The sequence below is a fragment of the Chanodichthys erythropterus genome, chromosome 21 (genome assembly GCF_024489055.1).
Source record: "Chanodichthys erythropterus isolate Z2021 chromosome 21, ASM2448905v1, whole genome shotgun sequence".
Classification (NCBI taxonomy): domain Eukaryota; kingdom Metazoa; phylum Chordata; class Actinopteri; order Cypriniformes; family Xenocyprididae; genus Chanodichthys; species Chanodichthys erythropterus.
In genome coordinates this window covers 34,128,035-34,152,891 of record NC_090241.1, presented here as the reverse complement: position 1 = coordinate 34,152,891, position 24,857 = coordinate 34,128,035, and the positions used below count along the sequence as shown (strand labels likewise).

The following is a 24,857-nucleotide window of genomic DNA, read 5'->3' as shown; positions in this document are numbered from 1 at the left end:
AATACTACAGTATTATGATAGTGTCGTGGTACCATAGTATCAAGTTCAAAAACAATTTTATGGCTTTTTGTAAATGGGCCCTTACAAAACATTTTATATGATAGATAGATAGATAGATAGATAGATAGATAGATAGATAGATAGATAGATAGATAGATAGATAGGCTACATGTCTATATGTACATGTCTAGTATATATTATCATTTGTTAAAGTATTTACCATTATAGAATTACCATTTATTTTCTTTTAAATTAATTAATTCAATAGTTTTTCTATTTTTTTTTCTGGTTTATTATTGTATGCATAATTTAGTGATGTTTAATATTTGCATTTGAACAAAAGTGCGTTTTAACAAAAATGTATGATGTTAATGTTTATTCAATAAAAAAACGTTCTTTTGGAACTGCATTGTACACTCATTTGCATAAAGGAAAACACGCCCCCGGTGAGCTGGTAATAAACCCCGCCCATGCAACAAATCAATGAAACTTTGAAAGCGGCGCTTTGAAGTAGTTTCGCTGCTGCAGTGATAAAAGCGTCTCAGATGAAGAACGTGACAAGAAGATTCTCATCAGACTCCGCGCGACGTTGCATGCAACATCTGAACCCTTTACAAACACTCGCGAAAGTCTCTCTAGGAGGCAACAGGCGACGTGGAAACGGCAATGATTTACATCGCAACCACAGGATGGAGTTATTTATCTGGGAATGACTGTTATTTTTAATGTCAAAGGTGAGTTTTTTCCACGAAAAGATTGTTTTGTTTTCATTAGAGTTGCTCTGTGGATGATGTGAACAGGCTGATGTTGGTTTTTGATTATTTTAAACACTTTTTACACTAGAAAAAAGTTCCATGGTACTTCATTGACATATGTATGTACTGTGGTACTAACTTGGAAATAGTAGCATGAATTTCAGTACCATGGTATATTTCAAAGTACCATAGTATTAGTCTACATTTTATTGATGAGATTTTGCTTTTTAATAGCACAAGGGATTTAATTGACTCTCAGTTATGTTTCATTTAAACATCAACTAATAAAGTCTCTTTGTTATAGACATAAATGAGATTTGTCAACACAGAAGAGGTATAAGATTACGATTACACTCTAAAAAATGTTGGGTTAAAAACAACCCAAGGTTGGTTGAAAATGGACAAACCCAGTTATTGGGTTGTTTTAACCCAGTGGTTGGGTTAAATGTTTGCTCAGTGTGCTGGGTAGTTTTATTTAACCCAAATATTGTTTAAAAATGACTTTATGGCTGGCCAAAAATAGGTTGGAAATTAAAAATCAGACACATGATTACCAGAGACAACAGTACCTGAACATTTATTAATAAACAATTTAATAAATGTTTATTATTTAATTCTTATGTTTAATATTAATAATTTTGGTTCATTTTAAACAAGCAATACAGCAATTTTTACACAACAGTTGAGTTAAATAAAACTAAACAGCAGGTTAGGCAAACAATTAACCCAAGCGCTGGGTTAAAACATCCCAATCACTGGGTTTGTCCATTTTCAACCCAACTTGGGTTGTTTTTAACCCAGCATTTTTTTTAGAGTGTAGGTATTTCTTATGGGTCAGTAAAATCAATGTCTGATTAGGCCATTCTGCCTTAAATTGAAATATCATCATGTGTCTTTCTATGAATTATATGAGCGTTGAGTAAAAGTGTTGCTTAAAACAATGTTACATAAAAGTACACTATAAAATGCTGGGTTAAAAACAACTCAAGTTGGGTTGAAAATTTACAAACCCAGCGGTTGGGTTAAATTTTTGCCAAACATGCTGGGTAGTTAATCCAACTATTGTTTAAAAATTACTGTAATTATAATTATAATTAACATTTTCTTGCTTAAAATGAACCCAAAATATGTTGGGGTTCAAAAATTGCTTATTAATAAATGATTAATTTGATTTCTGATTAATTTGATTATTATTATTGTTTGCCTCTAGTAATTATGTGTCTGATTTTTAATTTCCAACCTATTTTGGGTTCATTTTAAGCCAGCCATAAAGTCATTTTTAAACAATAGTTGAGTTAAATAAAACTACCCAGCACATTTGGCAAACATTTAACCCAACCACTGGGTTTGTCCATTTTCAACTCAACTTGGATTGTTTTTAACCCAACATTTTTTTTTAACATTTCCTTCATAACTCACAGACTACTTTAGGTAAAAGAAATGTATATATTTGCTAAATTAATATAATAAATTATTACAAATAAATGTTCACATAAAAAATAACATGGATATCTAATATTCAATTAGGAAGTAAGAATATAATTTTAACAGTGGCAATAGCAGTAACACTTGGATTTTGTATACTATTATTATTTAACTTTATTTCAAATAAAAACTCACTTCAAAGTATCATTGATTTATAACTGACGAAATTTACCGTGTTACAATTGTCCAATTTGTTGCATGGAAAAACTAGTGTCTTCTTGCTTCCCTTTTGAATAAACACTGATATCAGAAAAGATTTTTATTGACTCAAAATTCTGATCATAATGAAAATTGTGACTTTATTTAAGCAGGAGTGAAGGCACTTATCGTGAATGACTGAAGTCATGGCATCCCAGATCCTACTTAATTGGAGAATCTGGTTGTTGGTTCCTCTGGCTCTGGATCATCTCACTCATGCTGAAGATCTGAAGCCCACCAGATGGCCTCTTTACCCTCAGAAGCCTTTGGTTCTCATCTGGAACGCCCCGACAGAAGACTGCAGGACTCGCCACAAAGTCACTTTCCAGTTTAATCAGTTTCAGATCGTGGCGTCTCCTAACGAGGGCTTCACCAAGCAGAACCTCACCATTTTCTACAAAGACCGCCTGGGCTTGTATCCACACTTTGAGCACGGTATCGCCATCAATGATGGACTACCGCAGATCGCCAGTGTCACGCACCACAGAGAGAAGATGCCAGAGGGAATTGAAAAGTACATTCGCGACCCGTCCGCACGAGGTCTGGCCGTCATCGATTGGGAGGAGTGGCGTCCGCTGTGGATACGTAATTGGGAAAGCAAAAATATTTACAAGAGCCAATCGATTCGCTTAGTGGCCCGGAAAAATCCGAACTGGAATTCTACCCAAATAAACAGAGTGGCCCAGCAGGAGTTTGAGATGTCCAGCCGCATATTCATGCTAGAGACGTTGCGGCTGGCCAAAAGCTTGCGTCCCAACCAGCTGTGGGGCTTCTACCTCTTTCCTGACTGCTACAACCACGACTATCGCAACAGCCTGGATCACTACACGGGCCGCTGCCCGGATGTTGAGGTGGCCCGGAACGACCAGCTGAAGTGGCTGTGGACTGAAAGCACAGCCCTGTTTCCTTCAATATACATGAGCTCTGTGTTGCGTTCAACATCCTTCGGGCGGCAGTTTGTCCGAAACCGGGTGAAAGAGGGAATGAGATTGGCATCAGTGGGAGAGGGACTGGCACGTCCTGTTTTCGTCTACAGCCGCCCTACTTATGCCAAAGAGCTGGAATTGCTTACAGAGGTTAGTTTGTAGAAATGAACTTAATTTGCATTGTCAAAAAAACATTCAGCTTATTGGGTTTGCTAGATTGACCCTTCACTAACCCTGCACCGGCAGACGGCAACAGGCACTTCGTCTGGTTTTGTCAGGGTGTGATACCCCTGTTGGAGTCTCTTAGCATCTGTTTGTTAGCAGCTTGTTTTCGTCGATTAAACATGCTGAATTAGCGTTAGAATTTTTGAGAAGTGACATGCTGTAATCTGGTGACTGTCTGTGTTGGTCTGCGTCTGTCGATGCACAGTAAATTGGCCTCTATAGAACTTTCCTTAGGAATACACTGAAGCAGTGTGATTTTCTGCAAAATTGCAGAACAAATGACCAGAAGTGTGATATTATTGACAGAAGGATATTATTATTATATAGGCTGGAATTAAGTGTTGCATTGCAAAGCATTTTCATTAGGTAATTTTCTTCGGAGAAATTGTCCCCCTGAAAGATGAAAAAGAAAAAGTCCCCCTGTAGTCAATAATTTTATCCCTTAAAGCTCATCTTTGATCACCAAAATGACACATTTAAACGTTTTTTTTTTTTCCTGTGAAAAAAAATTCTTCATGCCTTAAAATATCTTGAATGTAACTCTACACCCTTGCCTCATTTAATATACGTGGATCAATGAATATGCAAATTAGCCAGCTCCGTCAACTTACTGAGGCAAACGCTGCACAATGGCACAGCTGTTTACAACATCAGACACGTAACTGTAATTAATTTGCTTAGTCTTTTGCTTGACTATGTTATCAAACAGCTAATAATGTGTTGCTAATGTTACACAAACCATGTTTTCGTTCACGAGTCAGACAGCTGCTTTCTCTCAATAACTATCCTTAAAAACGCTTTGAACAACTCAGAATGTCAGTGGAGAAAGGCATATAGTTTATCATAACATAGTAATATACATCATATACCCGCCATATTGCTAAATCTACCCGATTTGTCATATCAACAGAAAAATATTCTGGAATTACCTGACTTCTCTCGAGACTCCCCTGCTAGTTCAGTGTTAATGATATGCTAAAGCCCACCTTCACATTGATGTGATTGGTTACAAGGTAGTTTGTGACGTCACTGAAACCAGCAGGGTTTTTTTTCACTGCAGTTTTAAGGAGAAAATACTCAGCAATGGTGTTGACTTATGAATTTGCACATGGTTTGTCATATTAAAAACACCACATATAAACAACATTAAAAGACTTGATTGTCACCACAGGGGGTCTTTAAATTACTCTACAGAACTCTTTGCTAAGACGACTTATCTAAATCAATATTCAAATGAATTATATTAAGTTAGTTATGTTATTTTATTTTGGATTTCTGACCTTGCAGATTCAAAGATTTAAAATTAAGATTGTATCTTGATGAATCTGTGCATTGTTCGAGACACTTCTGTGATGGAGACAGATTATCAGAAAAACATCTGAGTCATGTTGGAACATGTTGAGTCCTATACGCTCAACATGATGACTGGACTTTCCAAGCAATTAATCCCATTACTAAATTAACTGATTTTGGAAACAAAAGGCTGCAAAAAAAAAAGTGGTAAAATAGTTATTCCTACGTAGGCTCGAATGAACTTTTTACTATGGCTTTAATAATCTGAAAGAATATGTAAATGAATTGACATTAAATTAGCACTTTTACATTTATAAATGCATTTACAATATTTATTTACATTTACAATATTTTCTTACATTTGTTTTAAAGGGGGCTTGAACTGATGCTCTCATTTGGCAATGGCAGAGTTTTATTTATTTAATTTATAAAAGTCCATAGAACATTTTACCATAGTATGGGATCATTTTTGTGAAAGTCTATTTAAACCTATCCAAAGACACAGATTTAAAGCAAAAGCAACAGTTGCTAAGATAGCAGTGCTCAGTAACATTTGAAAACACCCAGTTAAAGTTATGTAAAGTCACTAAAGCTAACCTCTGACATCTAACAGAATGTGCGGAAATGAAGGTTGACCTTAAAGGACAAAATATTCCATTCAACTGCCACTGACTCTCCATTCTGTTTGTTCAGTTGCCAAAGAGACGTCTTCTGAGTGTCTGCAAATATTTCTTCTATTGTGTTCATTAGTAAAGTTCACATGCCTGACTGTTCTCTTCCACCTAAAGATCTTCAGGTTTAATGCACAAAAAAAAAAAAAACATCTTTAAAACAAGATCTATTCATAAAGATTGTAAAGTGTGTACTTTTATTTTTGTTGTTATTATACCTTCTTCTATAGTTTAATATGCAGAGACAACTATATGTGGCGCTTTCATAACATTGCTCTGTTTGTTTGAACAGTTTTAGTGAGTTTTTGGTCTTTGTGTGATTTATCACAAAGCTCTTTCTTGCATAACCATAATTTCTGCTTTTTATCTCTGAATGTTTGTGCGCAGTGGAACAGGAAGGGTGCGGGTCATGTTCACACACCACACCGTTACAGCTGATTTCCTAGATTATTTCCAAGATACTGTTACAGAATTGTATCTATTCATTATTTGTGGCCTCAACACACAGCTTTTAAATGAGCTAAATTAATTATTTTAAAAATGTCCAAGATCCAATCACTGATTCCCTTATTTGTGTTTGTGCAGACTGATTTGGTGTCCACCATTGGAGAAAGTGCGGCCCTGGGCGCAGCTGGTATCGTGCTCTGGGGCGATGCCAAATATGCCAGCAGCAATGTAAGCATTCACACATCACATTATATCTTATTTTAATCATTAATACTAGTACTTGTTTAGTGGTTTCTATTGATAATAATAACTGTAACAAAGTTAAAGGCGGGAATGTTCAACATGACTTTATTCACAAGATATATATAAACAACAAAACGAAAGTAAAGTGAAATGAAAACAAAAGGACAACATAAAGTCCAGGCCTGGTCCTCTCTCCTCCTTTTATCCTTCCGGAGCTCCTCCGTGTGACTCAAGACCGGTGTGGCGTGCAGGTGATGCTCATTAACGCTCGCGACAAAGGCCTCGCTCCGTTCCCACAGCTCTCGGCCCCGCCCTGCTTGCCACAATGATAATTGTTATTTTGCTAATAGAGCTTCTGTTGTTCATATTAACATTACATATCTTATTTGTTATGGAGATGTCTAAAGCCTGATTTATACTTTCGCCTGGCTCCGCAGCTCCTCCCCAAACGAACGAGGTGTTTATACTTGACGCGTTTGGACACTTCAGGCCCCGATGGGCACATGGAAGTTGTTTGGTGTCACAGAATGGGTACAGGAGACTCGGAGTTCGATTTTACCTATAAATGTATTTGTAGTATTTTTCTATGCTACTGTAATATTTATACGAGTTAGATTTGGTACATTATTATGGTCAAAACGACATTGTACTTCAACAAAAGTACAAGCCTCCTTGATTATCTCCTTAAGGTGAGACAGAAGTGCGTTCCAAAAAAGGTGTTTTATTGACCCCTACACCCTTCAAAGTGTTGAAGGGATTAGGGCATAGGGATGAGCCCTTTCGAATGGACCGCAGGGACTGCCATGCGAAATAGGTTCGCATAGGTTCGTTTTTTCCGCACGCACCCAAGCGGACTTGCAGAAGCGTCGAGTATAAATCTACGGAGCCCTGCACATGACATGCAAGAAAAAAAATTAAATCGTGCACACAATTTAGCATGCTATTTTTTTCCTGCATGTCATGTCCGGGGCTTCGTATAAATCAGCCTTCAGGCCTCTAAATCAGTGGTTACCAACCTTGTTCCTGGAGGCCCCCCAACACTGCATATTTTGACACACCCATTTCGGGTCTTGGAGCCTCTAGTAATGAGCTGATGATCTGAATTAGGTGTGTTTGATTAAGGAGACATGGGAAACATGCAGTGTTGGAGGGCCTCCAGGAATGTGGTTGGGAAACCCTGCTCTAAATGAACAACATGATCAAAACTCTGCTGAACAACCTGTTGTAAACAATCTACTGCATGTCCTCTGTCATCTGATTGATACTTTTAGTAAAAGTAAAAGGCCTTTTATTATAACCTTCAGCTTGTGGTTCATGTGTCTTTTTGCTGTTTTTTATAAAGTAAATGTAAGACTGATGTTTATATTGTTAGAAATATTTTAAGATGAACACTTGCTGGACTGAAGCAACTTAAGTTTACTTGATTATCCATACATAATTATTTATTTATTTATTTATTTATTTATTTATTTATTTATTTATTTATGTGAGTATTAAATATGATCATCAGGCTTTTGAGGAAGGTTTATTTGTTCATCTCTCAATCATCAGGTTATTGCATTGCATTATGTTTTGCCCTCCACAATAAAAAATACAAAGCTTTGATCATAAAACTAAGCATTTAAATATCATCTTACTAAGACGTGTCATTGGGAGATGTTGAGTGATGACTGAAATATATAAGCATTTTATGTAAGTAGTCTGGACGGAAGAGGATTAGGGCCAAGCAATAATAAGAAAATAAAACCATCTCGAGATTAAAGTTGTTAAATTTCGAGAAAAAAGTCTAAATAACATTGAGAATAAACTTGTTAAATTACGAGAAAAAACTCGTTAAATTTCGAGAAAAAGGTCGAGATAAAATGTTGAGAATAAAGTCATTAAATTACGAGAAAAAAGTTGTTAAATTATGAGAAAAAATTCGTTAAATTCCGAATTTGTTCTCATAATTTAACAACTTTTTTTCTCATAATTTAACGAATTTGTTCTCATAATCTAACGCCTTTTTTCTCATAATTTAATGACTTTATTCTCAACATTTTATTTCGACTTTTTTCTCAATTTAACGACATTTTTCTCGCAATTTAACAAGTTTATTCTGAACATTTAATTTCAACTTTTTTCTCGAAATTTAACAAGTTTAATCTCAAGATGGTTTTATTTTTTTATTATTGCTTGGCCCTAATCCTCTTCCGTAAGTCTATTATAAAGATTTAATTGATTTACATTACAAGCTATCAAACCTTATGTTACTTTTTGACTATATAAATAACATATGCACCAAATTGCATATTTTTGCTCAGTTTTGCCATCTAAATGAAATTATTATTTAATCTAAAGGTTCAGTTTTTCTAAATATTATGTCCAGCTTTAGATGGTTTAGGATGAGTGATTGAATCTAAGTTAGGGTTAGAAGTTCCCTAAATTTAAGTATTAATTTTGGCACATAAGTTGTTTTGCGTCGATTGTGCTACAGTCATGTATGATTTCTGTGCTGGAATTGAACAACTTTTTGTAGACCAGTGTGTTTTTACCTTTAGATGCTAGCAACTACATAGCTGCAACACAAAAATACATACAACACCTTAGCAACACCCTGGAAACCACCCATAACACCCTAGCAGCTGCATAATAACACATTAAAGTGCCTACAACACCTGCCTAGGAATGCCCTGCCAACCACCCATAAACACGGCAGTGAGTTTGGCATGGTACACTTTTTTTTTTTTTTCAGAAAATGTAGAAATCTAGTTTTTACTTGACATAGTTTCTATCTCTTTATTTTTTCTTCTTTTAGGCCAGTTGTTCCAGTATAAACCAGTTCTTGCGGGGTCCACTGGGCCGATACCTCCTCAACGTCTCCACAGCAGCCGAGCAGTGCAGTCGCTTCCTGTGCGGTTTCCATGGCCGGTGTCTGCGCAGACATCCGGACACGGACACGTATCTCCATCTTGACCCACAGACGCACACAATAGTTGGCCAGGGAAGTGACTTGAAAGTGAAGGGAGAAGTAAGCGTGGAAGAGCTGCGGCGGATGATGGAAGACTTTAAGTGCCAGTGTTATAGCGGGTATCAGGGCGAGAGATGTGACATTGAGGACCCTCTTCAGCAGCAGGGAGACGGACATGCACTAAAAGCAATATGGATCTACCTTCTCAGTCCGTTGCTGCTTCATTTACTGACATGAACACACCTCAACTGGCACTGGTTTTCTTGCATATGAAATGTCTCCAAATGCTGTTCTGAAAAGTGGGTGAGCTTGAAATTGAAACATAATTGAAATTGAAAGTACAAACACAGAAAACTCAAAGTTCCTTGGAGTTTAAATAAGCACTTTTGTTTGTTGTCACACGTTACTCACAATTTAAGCCAGATGTATGATATTGTGCAACAGGAAAATCTCATGAAAATTTATGATTCATTCAGAAGACATTTTATCCCAAACTCCGATAGTTTAGTCTTGATTTGAGTCATTGATTTTTGTGTCCGTCTGAATTTAAGACATGCGACTATAAAGATGCTGGTTATCTAACACAACAGTGTAGGGTGCAAATGTAGTTAAGCAAATACACAAGTATTATTTGAATAGGTGGAACTAGTGGATTTGAGCAAGCCTCAAAGGAACAGTTCATCCTGAAATGACAATTCTGTCATCGTTTACTTAATACTAAAGAGGCCATATGATGCTATTTAATCTTTTCCTTTAGTGTGTAATTTATCTGTTTGTGCATGTTTAAGATCTGCAAAGTTACAAAGCTCATAGTCGCCCACAAAAAGGATCTATTCTAAAAGAGAACATTGCTCCAGACCAATGCCTTGGTCCAAGTCCAGATATTGCTTCCATGTATCATGCCCGCCCCAAGACAACTACAGGCAGTTGTAATGTAGTCGGTCATGTTGTGGCGTTCTGATGTTGGTTCGGTTGATCTGCATTTTCAAAATCTGACTCTGTCTTGAACTGATACTGTGTAAATTGATGACATTATTAACTGTGTGTTTACAATAGAGTGCAACATTCAGGTTCCGGAAGTAAAAACTCCATTAATTTTCTCCATAGGGAAATTAATCTTGAATATAACTTTTAAACCTTTAAAGACCACCTTACTGTGAGCTTGTTAATCAATGGTATTTGCTTCTGTTGAAGCCGTCAGCACACTTTCTTTTTTTTTTTTAAATAATTGTATTTAACAGCAGAATTCCTAGTGAAAAACTACATTACCCATGTAAACTAGCTCTTTAGTTCCACCCATTCCCATGAAGATGAGGTAATCGTGAGGTAATCGTGAGTTGATCTCTCTAAGCTCAAAATATGTAAAATATATATATATATATAATATATATATATAATATATAATGCATATTTTGCAATAAAATATTGTTTTTTTTATATATAATCAACATTTGTAAATAAGTTTTATATTTCTTCAGCATTTTTAATTTGATTATGCTGTTTGCAATGCTTCATGGGATTGTAGTTCTTTCCCTCACTATAGCCTTTAAGTTCACAGTCTCTTTTGTACCTTTGTGATTTTATTTCAAAAAGCTTTAAATTAAGGTTTGTAATGTTATGATTCAACTCAGCTAATTGGCTTGGTTCATGGCTTATAACTCTTTAACAAAGACCTTTTTAAAGGGATAGTTCACCCAAAAATGAAAATTTGATGTTTATCTGCTTACCCCCAGTGCATCCAAGATGTAGGTGACTTTTTTTCTTCAGTTGAACGCAAATTATGATTTTTAACTGCAACCGCTGCCGTCTGTCAGTCAAATAATAGCAGTAGATGGGAACTTCAACTATAACAGTAAATAAAACTTTCTTAGACAAATCAAAATTAAAACCTTATAAAAAATATAAAAAATTATATAAATAATGTTCGGTTTCTCGAACAAACCGATCGTTTCGTGTCTTAGGACATCAATGTGTCGTCACGAGCCGCAGGGTTTAATTTGGATTTGTCTATGGAAGTTTTTTTGACTCTTATTGTTCAAGTTCCCAATCACTGCTATTACTTGACTGACAGACGGCAGCGGTTGCAGTTAAAAATCATAATTTGCGTTCGACTGAAGAAAAAAAGTCCTCTACATCTTGGATGCACTGGGGGTAAGCAGATAAACATCAAATTTTCATTTTTGGGTGAACTATCCCTTTAAATCCCTATGGAAAAAATTAATGCTTCTGGAACAGACGCTGCTGAAAATCGGGGCGGGAACTGTTGCACTTGGAAGCTGAAGCTTGCGATTATGATAAGGGGGGTTACATTTTGACACTCTTGAGATGTTTGGCCAATCAGAATGCACTGGGTCTACTGGCCAATCTGGGCTTTTTGGAAGGATGGGTGTTGTAGAAACTGGTGTGGTGAGAAATCGAGTCCCCTCAAGAATCAGTCTCCTTTAGGGACCCGAGTGATACCATTGGTTCAACAAATTTTTAATGGGTAGTATTTTTATCACGTGATTATAATTCCTGCAAAATCACATTATGATTTATATCGTTTAAAATGTGTTATAATGACCATTAATTTTTTTTAAATGACATGGTTCATATACAGGAATATAACTGAAGCCAAGTTATGAAATGAAGCATTTCTCGTTGTTACTGTTTTTTTAGTTAATGAACTTTATGTAGTTTATGCATAGCACAAATATATCTGATTAGCCTTTTAGCTTAGCTTATATTATATTAGGTATGTTTTTTTGCTTTCAATATCTGTTTCCAGTTCATTTTATGATGCAATACATAGGCATTCATTTTATATTTCAGTCATGTTGTTTGTGCACTTAATGTACTAAACATCATACAATTGTGAAATAGTTTATAATTAGTCAAGACATCATGATAACAACTTTTGATCAGGAATTACCGCCTGGGTCTTAAAGGAGACTCGATTCCTCGATTTGTCATGACACCAGAACTTAATTGGGGTACGTTTCCCAAAAGCATCGTTACCCAACTATGGTTGCAAGTTCAGTTGAATTGCGAGCATTTCAGACTGACTGGAAATGGAAGTGCTGCAATAATCTATAGTTTGTGAAAAATATTGTTTTTTTTAACATTAAAGCATGTTAACCTGTTCCAGTAAACACAGTAATGACCTTTTAAAATTGCATCATATGGCCTCTTTAAATTAATAATCATTTAAATTTCCTGAAATGACTCAAAAAGACTTGGTATATAGTGCATGAGTTGTGCGAACCACTTCAAATAATTAAGATGAGAGGACTAAATGTGGACACATGTCGTGCATCGACGCTTATGCTGGCTGACCTGAGTTTGAATCTGGTTCATATGTCATTTCCTGATCACAACCCCGTTTCCCATCCTGTCCTATAAGGCAAAAACCCTTAAAATAAATAAAGAAGATGCTACTCAAGAACTGACAGTTATTTATATCCTGTTATTTAAAAATATTTTGCAACTTTGGATTACATCCTCTTCATTTTTCCTGTTTCATGGACTAATTTCACAGATGTGCCAAATCAGCATTTATGCACACTTTTTGCTTCGCTCGGCATCTCTGTCAGCTGATTGTTATGGTTATGAGAGTTATGTGACAGCTCTCATATTCACAAGCACTGGACAGTGAGAGAAACATTTGCATTGCATCTTCGAATTGTGAATTTGATTTTCTGAAATTGTGATGCACACAGTATTTGATCAAAATGTTTTCTGCATTTGATTAATAAATTTTTACTGGTAACATTGTGCATTCATTTTAAAGAGTGTTAATTTCTTTTCTCAGTTATCGCTGCATCGTACTTAATCAAGTTCACAGTGACCATTCAGCGTTTCTCAGTAAGTGTAACTTGAGAAAAAGAACTAAACCCTCGGATCCTCTCAGCACAAGGACCAGCCCAAATTACAGGGTTCACAAACCACAAAGTTATATTTGTTGCTTTTAACTCTGTGAACGTTTACTCAAAATAGACATTTACCAGTATGAAGCAATATGAAATATGCATGTTTGTTAACCTTTAATTACTCTAGAAATGACTTCAGTAGTTCATCTGCTTTGCATGCAGCTGTGGTGTTACCCACAAATCTAACACTTAGTTCCTCATTTGTTAATTTTAGCTCTTTGCGTGTATAGTTTTTTTTTTGTGAGTATCAAGATAACAGATTTCAAAATTGCTTCCTTGTTTTCGAGAAATTAAGTCATCGTCTTGAAAAGCTGTTACCCTCATGGCCATAAATGACACACCATCTGCACAGAAAGCGAACAATTATAACTTTATTACTGCAGTTCAGTACTGTAGTGGTACCATAGTACAGTGATGGTATCAGAAAGTAATATTTTGATATGCATGGCACTGAATGATTACCATATTTATGTGGAAGCTTTACAATGATAATTCAAGGTATTTGAAATATTTAACCCAATATATGATAATGCTGTGGTATTGCAATCATATACTTTTTTATTAGTACAGCATTTTGAGTCTCATCCTTAAAAAGGCATTTGTTAAAAAAGAAATATGTGATAAAACATCTAGAAAGTACCATTGTACTACCATGTTTTGTGTTTTGCCCTTTTATGTTAAAACCGACGTTGTACGTCCTGTGTGAACGTCCTTACGCTCGTCCTTAAACCCCGCCCTCTTTTCCCATTGGTTAGACAGGAGACTCAACAAGAGAAGATCACGAGTGAAGCTGAAACTACAGTATTTGTTATTTCGTGAGTGATTCATAAAGATTTATTGAATAAGTAAGTACGATTTATGTCCATATGATATGAATGCGTGTTTATAAACCGCTTCAGAATGTACATTCTCAGTGTTTGACGGTTTTCTTGCGTAAAGTCCTGGTTCCTCTTTTTAACCCATTCGCTGTTGAGAACAGTCAGTTCTGTCCCAGAAAGTCACGATCATTTTTCTGATTATCATAATAATCTAAACACAACTTGCCAATTGCGTGAATTTAACTTAAAGTTTTTGTGCAACACTAACATAAAAATACCATGGTAATACTATACTTTTTTGGACATGTTGCTGTGGTACCTTACAAAAGTCTCGATGGCAATACTGTGGTACTTTAAAATATACCATGGTACTAAAATTCATGTAAAAAGATGGTGGTAAAAGAGTACTTTTTAGTACTTTTGTTTTTTGTCAGGATATTTTTGATGGTAAATGAATATATATATATATATATATATATATATATATATATATATATATATATATATATATATATATATATAAAAGTTATATATATTCTTCTTTTTGTTATTGTATGTTTATTTTTTGTATTGTCTTGCTTTTTTTTTCATATATATATATATATATATATATATATATATATATATATATATATATATATATATATATATATATATATACAGTACAGTCCAAAAGTTTGTAACCACTACGATTTTTAATGTTTTTAAAAGAAGTTTCGTCTGCTCACCAAGGCTACATTTATTTAATTAAAAATACAGTAAAAAACAGTAATATTGTGAAATATTATTACGATTTAAAATAACTGTGTACTATTTAAATATATTTGACAAAGTAATTTATTCCTGTGATCAAAGCTGAATTTTCAGCATCATTACTCCAGTCTTCAGTGTCACATGATCCTTCAGAAATCATTCTAATATGCTGATCTGCTGCTCAAGAAACATTTATGATTGTTTTCAATGTTGAAAACAGTTGTGTACTTTTTTTTCAGGATTCCTTGATGAATAGAAAGTTCAAAAGAACAGCATTTATCTGAAATACAAAGCTTCTGTAGCATTATACACTACCGTTCAAAAGTTTGGGGTCAGTAAGAATTTTTTTTTTTTTTTTAAAGAAATTAAAGAAATGAACTTTCTATTCATCAAATAATCCTGAAAAAAAATATTGTACACAAATATTTTGTATTGTACACATATTAGAATGATTTCTGAAGGATCATGTGACACTGAAGACTGGAGTAATGATGCTGAAAATTCAGCTTTGATCACAGAAATAAATTACTTTGTGAAATATATTCAAATAGAAAACAGTTATTTTAAATTGTAATAATATTTTACAATATTACTGTTTTTACTGTATTTTTAATTAAATAAATGTAGCCTTGGTGACCAGACAAAACTTCTTTTAAAAACATTAAAAATTTTAGTGGTTCCAAACTTTTGGACTGTACTGTATAAAAAAACAAATAACAATAAAAACAAAAAACAATAATATTGTGAAATATTATTACAATTTAAAATTACGGTTTTCTATTTTAATATTAACTCCACTCTTCAGTGTCACATGATCCTTCAGAAATCATTCTAATATGATGATTTATTATCAATGTTGGAAACAGTTGTGCTGCTTAATATAATTTTATAACCTGTGATACTTTTTCAGGATTCTTTGATGAACAAAAAGTTAAAAAATATCAGCATTTATTTAAAATAGAAATCTTTTGTAGCAATACACACTACCGTTCAAGTTTGGGGTCAGTAATTTTTTTTTCTTTATTTTTATTTTTTTAAAGAAATTAATACTTTTATTTAGCACGGATATGTTTAATTAATAAAAAGTGATAGTAAAGATTTATATTGGTAGAAAATATTTATATTTTGAATAAATGCTGTTCTTTTTAAACTTTTATTCATCAATGAATCCTGAAAAAAGTATCACGGGTTATAAAATAATATTAAGCAGCACAACTGTTTTCAACATTGATCATAACTGAGTATCAAATCAGTATGTTAGAATGATTTCTGAAGGATCATGTGACACTGAAGACTGGAGTAATGATGCTGAAAATTCAGTTTTGATCACAGAAAATAATTACATTTTAAATTATATTAAAATAGAAAACCATAATTTCAAATTGTAACAATATTTCACAATATTATTGTTTTTTCTGTATTTATTATGAAATAAATGCAGCCTTAATGAGCATAAGAGACTGCGTTCAAAAACATTAAAAATAGTAATGTTTCCAAACTTTTGACTGGTAGTGTATATTGTAATATATATATATTTTTAGGGCTGTTCAACGATAACTGTGGTTATCGTGTACAAAATAAGAGTCTGTCTACGTAATATATGTGTGTTTGTTTTGTGTGTAATTATTATACACACATACATGTATATATTTAAGAAAAATATCTTATATTTCTATACAAATATTTACATTTATATATAATTTAAATATATAAAAATATTAATATATTTATATATTTATACATACATGCTTATATTTCTTAAATATATACATGTATGTGTGTGTATTTATATAAACATAATAATTATACACAAAACAATTGACTCTTATTTTGTACATGATAACCACAGTTATCGATGAACAGCCCTAATTATATATATATATATATATATATAATATGTATAATATATTTACTGTACCGTAGTATCACATATCACATATATATATATAATGTGCCCAAGACGTCCACACACACACACACACACACACACACACACACACACACACACACACACACACACACACACACACACACACACACACACACACACACACACACTTAATGTAGTGTTTCCTGAAGTGGATGATTATTATGGATAATGAGTTGTTCAGGACAAAGTATACCTTTGTTCAAAAAAATTGCCTCTCATCATTGAAATTAGACTGTAGCTCGGCTTCATTTCCATTTAAATTGCTTCGGCTCATGCAACATCAGGTGTGGAGCTGGATGCTTAACCTTCCACGTTCCCGTCATTGCAGGTCCAACGTGTCACCTTTTCCAGGGATGGACGAGCTTGGACTTCGAACATGTCCTCTGCTGGTGTTCAGCATATGTTTTGCGTCTGTTCTCGGCCGTTCCCTGATCTCATCCCGTCTCCTCAACAATCTCCCGTTTTTTTCCGTATGGAACGCGCCGACGGAGCGCTGCATGTCTCAATTTGGGGTCGAGCTGGACTTGAGCGTCTTTGACATTGTGCACAACCGCAACCAGAGCTTTATGGGCAACAACATCACTATTTTCTACTCGGATAAGTTGGGAGAGTATCCTTACTATGGCCTTGGAAGTGAACCGGTGTATGGAGGTGTTCCTCAGAACGCCAGCCTGAACCAGCACCTTCACAAGGCCGATGGTGACCTGCGGACAGACATCCCAGATCGTGGCTTTCACGGGCTGGCCGTCGTCGATTGGGAAAAGTGGAGGCCCTTGTGGGAACGTAACTGGGACACTAAAGAAGTGTACTGGAAGGGCTCCAGGAACTTAGTGAAAGCCAAACATCCTAGCTGGAATCCGGAACAGATAGAAAGGGAAGCTGTGCAGGAATTCGAGAATGCTTCACGGGCCTTTATGGAGGAGACTTTAAAACTGGGCCGCAGAGAGCGTCCTGGAGGATTATGGGGGTTTTATGGCTTCCCCGGCTGCTATAATTATCAGTACAAGAAGAACGGGACGTATACGGGTGAGTGTCCTGCTCTGGACATGAAAATGAATGATAAACTGGACTGGCTGTGGAACGTCAGCTCGGCCCTGTACCCTGATATCTATCTGGATCTGGGGCTCCGGGGCCGCGGTCGGGATATCTTGCTGTACAGCCGGCATCGAATCCTGGAGGCCATGAGGGTGGGGGAACACACCTCCCGTCGCCCTCCACCCGTCTTCCCCTATGCCCGGATCGCATACACTTACTCCATGGAGTTTCTCTCACAGGTCAGCACACATGATCTATGAACAAAAATCAAAGGATTAAAATATATAATTGATAGAAAATGTGGTTTATATGTCACTCGTTTGTGTTTTCAGGAGGACTTGGTGCACACTATTGGTGAGAGCGTCGCTCTAGGAGCTTCTGGTATCGTGCTGTGGGGCAATGGAAACTACTCCAGAACGAAGGTCGGAATGATTAATAGAGAAATCACCCACTTCTGCTAACTCCACCTGCGTCACATGTGCTGAAGGAAATCCATTACTTGCTTCTTACTCATTTTAGGGTGATGATTCCAAAGATAGTGCCTGTTTTGCTCTAGCATGTCACACTTTCTCGCAAAATAAACTTCCATTCATAAGTTTTTGAACTTTTTTAAAATGTTTTTAAAATAATTCTCTTCTTCTCACTAAGACTGCATTCATTTGATCCAAAATACAGCAAAAACAGTAATTTTGTGAAATATTTTTACAGTTTAAAATAACTGTTTTCTATTTTAGTATACTTTCAGCATCATTACTCCAGTCTTCAGTGTCACATGATCCTTCAGAAATCATTCTAATATGCTGATTTGCTGCTCAAGAAACATTTATTATTATTATCAATGTTGAAAACTGTTTTCAACACAATTTTTTCAGGATTCTTTGAGTAGAAAGTTCAAAAGAACAACTTTTATCTGAAACGGAAAGCTTTTGTAACATTATAAATGTATTTACTTGCACTTTTGATCAATTTAATGCATCCTTGCATAAAAGCATTAATTACTTTTAATTTCTTTTAAAAAAAAAATCTTACTGGCCCTGAACTGTTGAACGATGGTGTGTGTGTATTTCGTAGCATTTTCGTTAGGTGAAGATGTCTTGTATTATCCCTTAATCACCAGAAATACTGCCACAATGTCATGATTCCTTTCGTCCTCTATTTATTCTATTCTATTCAATTCTCAGCCAATTTTCCCATGTATGACATTATTTTAAGCCTAATCCTGATTTTAAGGTTAGAATTATTGCCACTGACAGAAAATGCAAACATGACCCAGATGTTTTCTGCTACACCTGTGGGTGTTTTACTACATCCAAACAGCAACACAAAAATTATAGATTTTGTGAAAAAAAAAAAAAAAAATCTATTTATAAACTTTATGTAAAGTTCTTTTGCGGAACCAAAAATGGTTCTTCTATAGCATCACTGCGAAACCCCCCATTTGGAACGTGTGTAGGGAAACATCTGCTGTAGGTGCCGTCACACTAGACTCATACTCATGTGAACTCATGACATGTCAAGCAGTAATTTACAGCATTCGTATGCACTTGTATTTTCAGTAGTCAAACATTAAATGCTTTTGGGAAGTTGAAATCCTATGTTGCAACATGCTTTACTCCATCTAAAACTAATTTAAACCGCTTTTTGATTGCTTGTTGTTTTATAATCAATAAGCTTCACCAAATATTAATTGAATATAAATTATATTAAAATATTAATAATATACATTAAATAATTAAACATAAATTCTTAATTAAATTATTGACTCATTAAATTATACATCATTACAATAATTAAAAAATAAAGCATAGGTTTTTTTTAAATGAACTAGTGAAATAATTAAAAACAAAGCAAATACCATACCTAAGATACACACTTTCCGTTACACATTCATCTAATTTTTAGCCTAAAAAATATTGATAAAAGCTACAGCTTATAGCCACAGTACACTTTAAATAAAAAAATAAAGTTTCCTAAAGAGGGTTTTCACAGTGAAGCCATGTTTGGTTCCTAAAAGAGCATTTCAGTGAACAGTTCTTAAAAGAATCATTTTTTCTTAGTGTGAAGAACATCTTAAAGGGATAGTTCACCCAAAAATGAAAATTTGATGTTTATCTGCTTTCCCCCAGTGCATCCAAGATGTAGGTGACTTTTTTTCTTCAGTCGAACGCAAATTATGATTTTTAACTGCAACCGCTGCCGTCTGTCAGTCAAGTAATAGCAGTAGATGGGAACTTCAACTATAACAGTAAATAAAACTTGCTTAGACAAATCAAAATTTACACCACTATGTCCAACTTCGTTCAGCTTTCTGTTAGTGAGGTCTAAAAACGCGTTGTGATGACGGAAGTATATACTTCAATGAGCGCGAGACATCACTTCCGTTGTCAGAGCGCGATCAGACCTCACTAACCGGAAGTTGAACGGAGTTGGACATAGTGGTGTATTAGAGGTAAAAAATTATATAAATACTGTTCGGTTTCTCGCACAAACCGATCGTTTCGTGTCTTAGGACATCAGTGTGTCGTCACGAGCCGCAGGGTTTAATTTGGATTTGTCTATGGAAGTTTTTTCGACTCTTATTGTTCAAGTTCCCAATCACTGCTATTATTTGACTGACAGACGGCAGCGGTTGCAGTTAAAAATCATAATTTGCGTTCGACTGAAGAAAAAAAGTCACCTACATCTTGGATGCACTGGGGGAAAGCAGATAAACATCAAATTTTCATTTTTGGGTGAACTATCCCTTTAATAATCTGAAGAACCTTTTTATGTTTTAAAGAATCTCTTGTGCATTTGAAAGGTTCTATGGATGTTAAAGGTTCTTTTTGGAACCATCAATGCCAATAGATGATGACGATGATGATGATGAAATTTATTGTCAAATTTGTCTTGCATTTACAGCAGGTTCACGCACAATTATAAGAAAAACATGATCACACAGACAAGACCTTAAAAAACAACAACAACAACAAAACATTCAGGGCTCCAGCTATAGATTACATTTTATTAAAAGGTTTGGTGTACAAAGGAGTTCCTTAATCTAATCCGATTATATCTTGGCACCTTATACTGTCGATTAGATGGCAAAAGTACAAATTCATTATACAATACATGATTTGGTTCAGAGACAATATTAGCTAACATTATAAGGTTTTTGTGATAAGATGATTCATATTCTGATAGAGTGCAGCAGTCGGGTTACGGAAGTAAAAACTCCTGGTGAAAAACTACATTACCCATGATGCTGTACAGATTTTGACATCAATGAGATCTAAAGGTGCATTCACGCGGCCTCGTAATTCCTGTAGTTACGAGATTCTAGTTTGTAAAAAGCGTTCACGTCCTCGTAGAGCTCGTAATTACAGCTTGTAAGCTGGGAGTTTTCTGAAAGCTCCCAGATGTACCACGTGGCCGCTGTACCACCTGACCGCTGTAGATTGATTTATTAAGCGTTGATAGTGGTGCCGTGGAAACGCATAATTCCCAATCCAAGGACCAAAAGGACGTGAACAGCTCCGAATATAACGTCACGTGTTGTCATTTCAAGATTCCGGTAAATACGAGGTGACGTGAATGCAGCTTTACTCCCATGAAGCACTGCGAATAACATAATCGAGTCGATCTCTCTACACTCTTAAAATACTTAAATGTATGTACATATTTTTGCAATTAACTAAGAATATGTTTTTATATGTATAATGTATCTGTAAATGAGCAGTATTATATTTCTCCGTAGTTTTTAATTATATTTTGCTATTCACAATTCTTCTTGGGATTGTAGTTCTTTCCCTGTTCAGGATTGTAGTTCTTTCCGTTAAGTTCACAGTCTTGTACAGTCCAATTTTCAAAAACTATTTTTTGCTTCAAATCATAGTTTGTAATGTTATTATTCACCTCATAGCTGATTGGCCTGGTTCGTGGCTTATAACTCTTTAACGAAGACTTTAAAAAAATGAATGAATTTAAAAAAATACTTAATTTTTAAGAGTGCAGAACTCACATACATACACACATAAACATAACAATGACTGTGTCCTGTCCGTATCCCTTTTGTGCAGGAAGCCTGTGTAGCGGTTCAGGACTACCTGCTTGGCACTCTTGGCCGTTACATCGTGAACGTGACAGAGGCCTCGTTTCTCTGCAGCCAGACCGTGTGCTCGTCCCGGGGTCGGTGTGTCAGACGAGACCCGAGCGGCACGGCCTACCTTCACCTGGATCCAGCAGCATGGCTCATCGTTCCCAGAGCGGAGCTGCCTGGGCCTGTGACCGCAGGTCCGTCTTATGTAGCTCACAGGAGGTTGAGGACGGCTGAAGATGAAACGAGAGGATTCACAGCCAGTTTTAGGTGCCAGTGTTTCCCAGGCTGGGAAGGAGACCAGTGTCAGAAACCAGTGCCTGTAGAGACTTTTACATGACAGAAAATAGACTGCGGTGGTTAAAACTTAAAGGGAGGGTCAGTTTTGCTGGGTTAACAAATACAACCCATCAGCACTGTGCACTTGACTAACCAGGGTGACTGTCACTTTACCAAAGTACTTGATGAAGAGTATGCCAAATGAATATGTGCTTTTATACTTGCTAGATAAACGATGAGTTTGTAACAATCAAGGTGCAGTTTATTTTGAGTGTTTGTTGGTTGAATGTTTACTTGAAACATATGCAAAACCCTGAGAATATGCAAATGATCTATTGATCTAATTAATATGAATCAAATTCATTTATAAACACCACAAAAAATCAAATAAATGATTGAAATCTATATGGAATAAATGATTTTGACAAATTATGTCACATCAACAGGTGTACATTTTTTCTTGATTTCTTTTATGATTGCATTTTTATAGGGTTTTATTACCTAAAGTCTGTTATACAAATAGTTATGTATGCATGGTTAAGAATTATTGAATTTGCATATTTAATTTAAAATACCTTTTTACCTTTAGTAGATAATACACTTGCATTTTCAAATACCAGTGTCTTTGAAGCAGAAACAATACAGTTAAAATCAGGTTTTATTTTTTGGCTGTAGTCTTTAATTATATGCAAAAGAAATGCACATCAGAGCCGCTTTGTTGCTCTTTACACTCGGCGAGCATCTTCTTTTAGATCAAAACTGTGTTTGACACCATCTTTGTAGTGTAAAAACGGCTCTAGATGAATAAATGCATGCAAGAAACAAAAGACTAATCACAATTTAGTATGCAGATAATTGCAAAAATATCACAATTATATTATAACAGCATCATTGTTGTTGGTTAGATTTTGAATGCAAAACTTGTTAACAGTGTAAATCAATGAAACACATTAAATCAAAATGTGGCTTTTTTAATGTCTTTTATATCTGGGACCAGTTGCATAAACATAGCCATTAAGTCATGACTTTGTCTTAAGAACTAATGACCAACTAGCACTTAGTTAGGGGTGATCAGTCTTACTTTTCGATATCAAATTAGACAAATCTACGTTTTTATGTAACCGACTTAAAAATGTATGAACAAAATTTGATGACTAACTTGTAAGACTAGTCTTTGTGGTTTATGCAACCGCTCCTGAGCTCATTTTAATACTAGTGTGCACATACATTTAATAAAATCAACCTTTAGCAGATATATGCATGTAAATTAAACAGTCAATTTTTTAGCAGATATATGATTTTAAATTGAACAATGTCAACTTTAACCAGATGTATGCAATATTATCTTTTCAAGGAAAACAAATATTGCAAATTCATATGTAAATTTTGTCCAATAAAATGCTCTCTAGTTCGAGTCTGCCCCGCCCACTTCTCTATATAAATGATCAGTGGCTCCTCCCCCTAATACCACCTGCTCTGACGAGGCTGTTGGTTATTTTATTTTTTTAAATTAGTTTAATATATCCAAAACAAACTTTGCGTTCCAGTATGACATACATCAGCAAAGGAAAGAGAACTAAATTAATTGCAGAAAACTGTGATACACAATGTTTGAAGAATATAAATAAAGTTACAATACAGCCCAGCAAGCTTCATATAAAGGTAAGATAACGTTTTTGTTGTCCATCATGTCACTGTTAGAGAAAAGCAACATAAACTGTCTGGAATCATACACTCTATAGTGTCACTAGAGGGCAGTAGAAGCACACTGTCAAGTGTACTGTGATGGCTGTGGTAAAATCCCTCTCAAAACACTTCAAATGTTGTGTGAAGGCAACGAGCATGAAAGACTTGTTTAATTCTAATGGTCTGGGCTAGAAACACTCAGTTAACTTATAGCGTGAATCATGATGAACGTATAGCCTGGTCTATGATGGTCTCTAGAAATGGCTTTGTTTTTGTATGACGGATTTGTTCACCCGAATGTGTAGGCCTCATTATTATGTATTAAAACTTTGAATATTCATAACATTTTGCTCATAATGTTGATAATTTCACTGACATTTTGAAGGATCGTGGTCACATTCCGATATTTTAGACCTTATTCAGAATATGTAGGTTTATTTATCTTACAAAAAAAGTAGCCTACTGTGGTGATACCATGCTACAGTGATGATATTGTGTGGTAATACTATACTTTGAAATATACCATAGTATTTCTATGGTACCACAAGGTACTTCCAAGACTACCATGGTACTACCATAGTATTATTAGCCTATTTTTTGTGAGTTTTGACTCTCTTTCAGAGAGTGAGCAGAAAAAAATCTTTGCAATCATAGATGATAATGGTAATCTTATCATTATTGCATTATCTCCGTGAAAATTGAAATCATTTTAAGCTGTTTGGTTTGACCTTTGTAGGGGTCAGAGAGACCTAGCACACTATTAAGGGTGTATTTCCCAGCTGAAAAGGGCTACAGAAGATTCATCCAATCAGCAATTTGACCAAAATAATTGAGTTATTCAGATTTCAGGGTCCATATCTCAGTAAATTGAACAAGGATGTAACCAAATGTAGCTGATTCAGTAGTTGAAAAACACATGGATAGAAAAAAAGTTCATTTAACATGAACTAACAATACTTCTCCATCATTTAATCATGTTAATTTCAGCATTTACTAATACAATTTTTAAGATCAACAGTTGTATCTGATAACTTTAATGTGCTGTGAACTAACATGAACATTTTTATTAAGGTCAGTAAATGCTGTAAAAATATTTTGCTCGTTGTTAATGTTAGTTAATGCATTAAAGGATTAGTTCACTTTCAAATGAGAATTTCCTGATCATTTACTCACCTCCATG

General features: G+C 35.0%; 2 protein-coding genes across 4 annotated transcripts; both read left to right on the top strand.

The window, feature by feature from the left end:
* The first annotated feature begins 482 nt into the window (after positions 1-482).
* Positions 483-12,967, top strand: hyal2a (hyaluronidase 2a). 2 transcript variants are annotated; one of them, XM_067373510.1, is made up of 4 exons: positions 483-734; positions 2,552-3,514; positions 6,139-6,228; positions 9,041-12,967. In XM_067373510.1, exons 2-4 carry the CDS (start codon positions 2,573-2,575, stop codon positions 9,428-9,430), a joined length of 1,422 nt encoding a protein of 473 aa, XP_067229611.1. In that variant the 5' UTR covers positions 483-734; positions 2,552-2,572; the 3' UTR covers positions 9,431-12,967. The 2 variants fall into 2 exon arrangements, with proteins under 2 accessions (XP_067229611.1, XP_067229612.1); XM_067373511.1 differs by having other exon boundaries at positions 2,549-3,514.
* Positions 12,968-13,821: 854 nt separating this feature from the next.
* Positions 13,822-23,480, top strand: hyal1 (hyaluronidase 1). Of its 2 annotated transcripts, none has more exons than XM_067374389.1 (4): positions 13,822-13,946; positions 16,931-17,876; positions 17,970-18,059; positions 21,696-23,478. In XM_067374389.1, exons 2-4 carry the CDS (start codon positions 16,956-16,958, stop codon positions 22,050-22,052), a joined length of 1,368 nt encoding a protein of 455 aa, XP_067230490.1. In that variant the 5' UTR covers positions 13,822-13,946; positions 16,931-16,955; the 3' UTR covers positions 22,053-23,478. The 2 variants fall into 2 exon arrangements, with proteins under 2 accessions (XP_067230490.1, XP_067230491.1); XM_067374390.1 differs by having other exon boundaries at positions 13,824-13,916; positions 21,696-23,480.
* Positions 23,481-24,857: the final 1,377 nt, after the last annotated feature.

Excerpts from the sequence above, each read along its gene's own strand:
- hyal2a (XM_067373510.1), top strand. The coding sequence starts at position 2,573 with ATGACTGAAGTCATGGCATCCCAGATCCTACTTAATTGGAGAATCTGG. Across the intron at positions 3,515-6,138 it reads AGCTGGAATTGCTTACAGAG|ACTGATTTGGTGTCCACCAT; the intron begins GTTAGTTTGTAG and ends GTGTTTGTGCAG. Across the intron at positions 6,229-9,040 it reads CCAAATATGCCAGCAGCAAT|GCCAGTTGTTCCAGTATAAA; the intron begins GTAAGCATTCAC and ends TTCTTCTTTTAG.
- hyal1 (XM_067374390.1), top strand. The coding sequence starts at position 16,956 with ATGGACGAGCTTGGACTTCGAACATGTCCTCTGCTGGTGTTCAGCATA. Across the intron at positions 17,877-17,969 it reads CCATGGAGTTTCTCTCACAG|GAGGACTTGGTGCACACTAT; the intron begins GTCAGCACACAT and ends TTGTGTTTTCAG. Across the intron at positions 18,060-21,695 it reads GAAACTACTCCAGAACGAAG|GAAGCCTGTGTAGCGGTTCA; the intron begins GTCGGAATGATT and ends CCTTTTGTGCAG.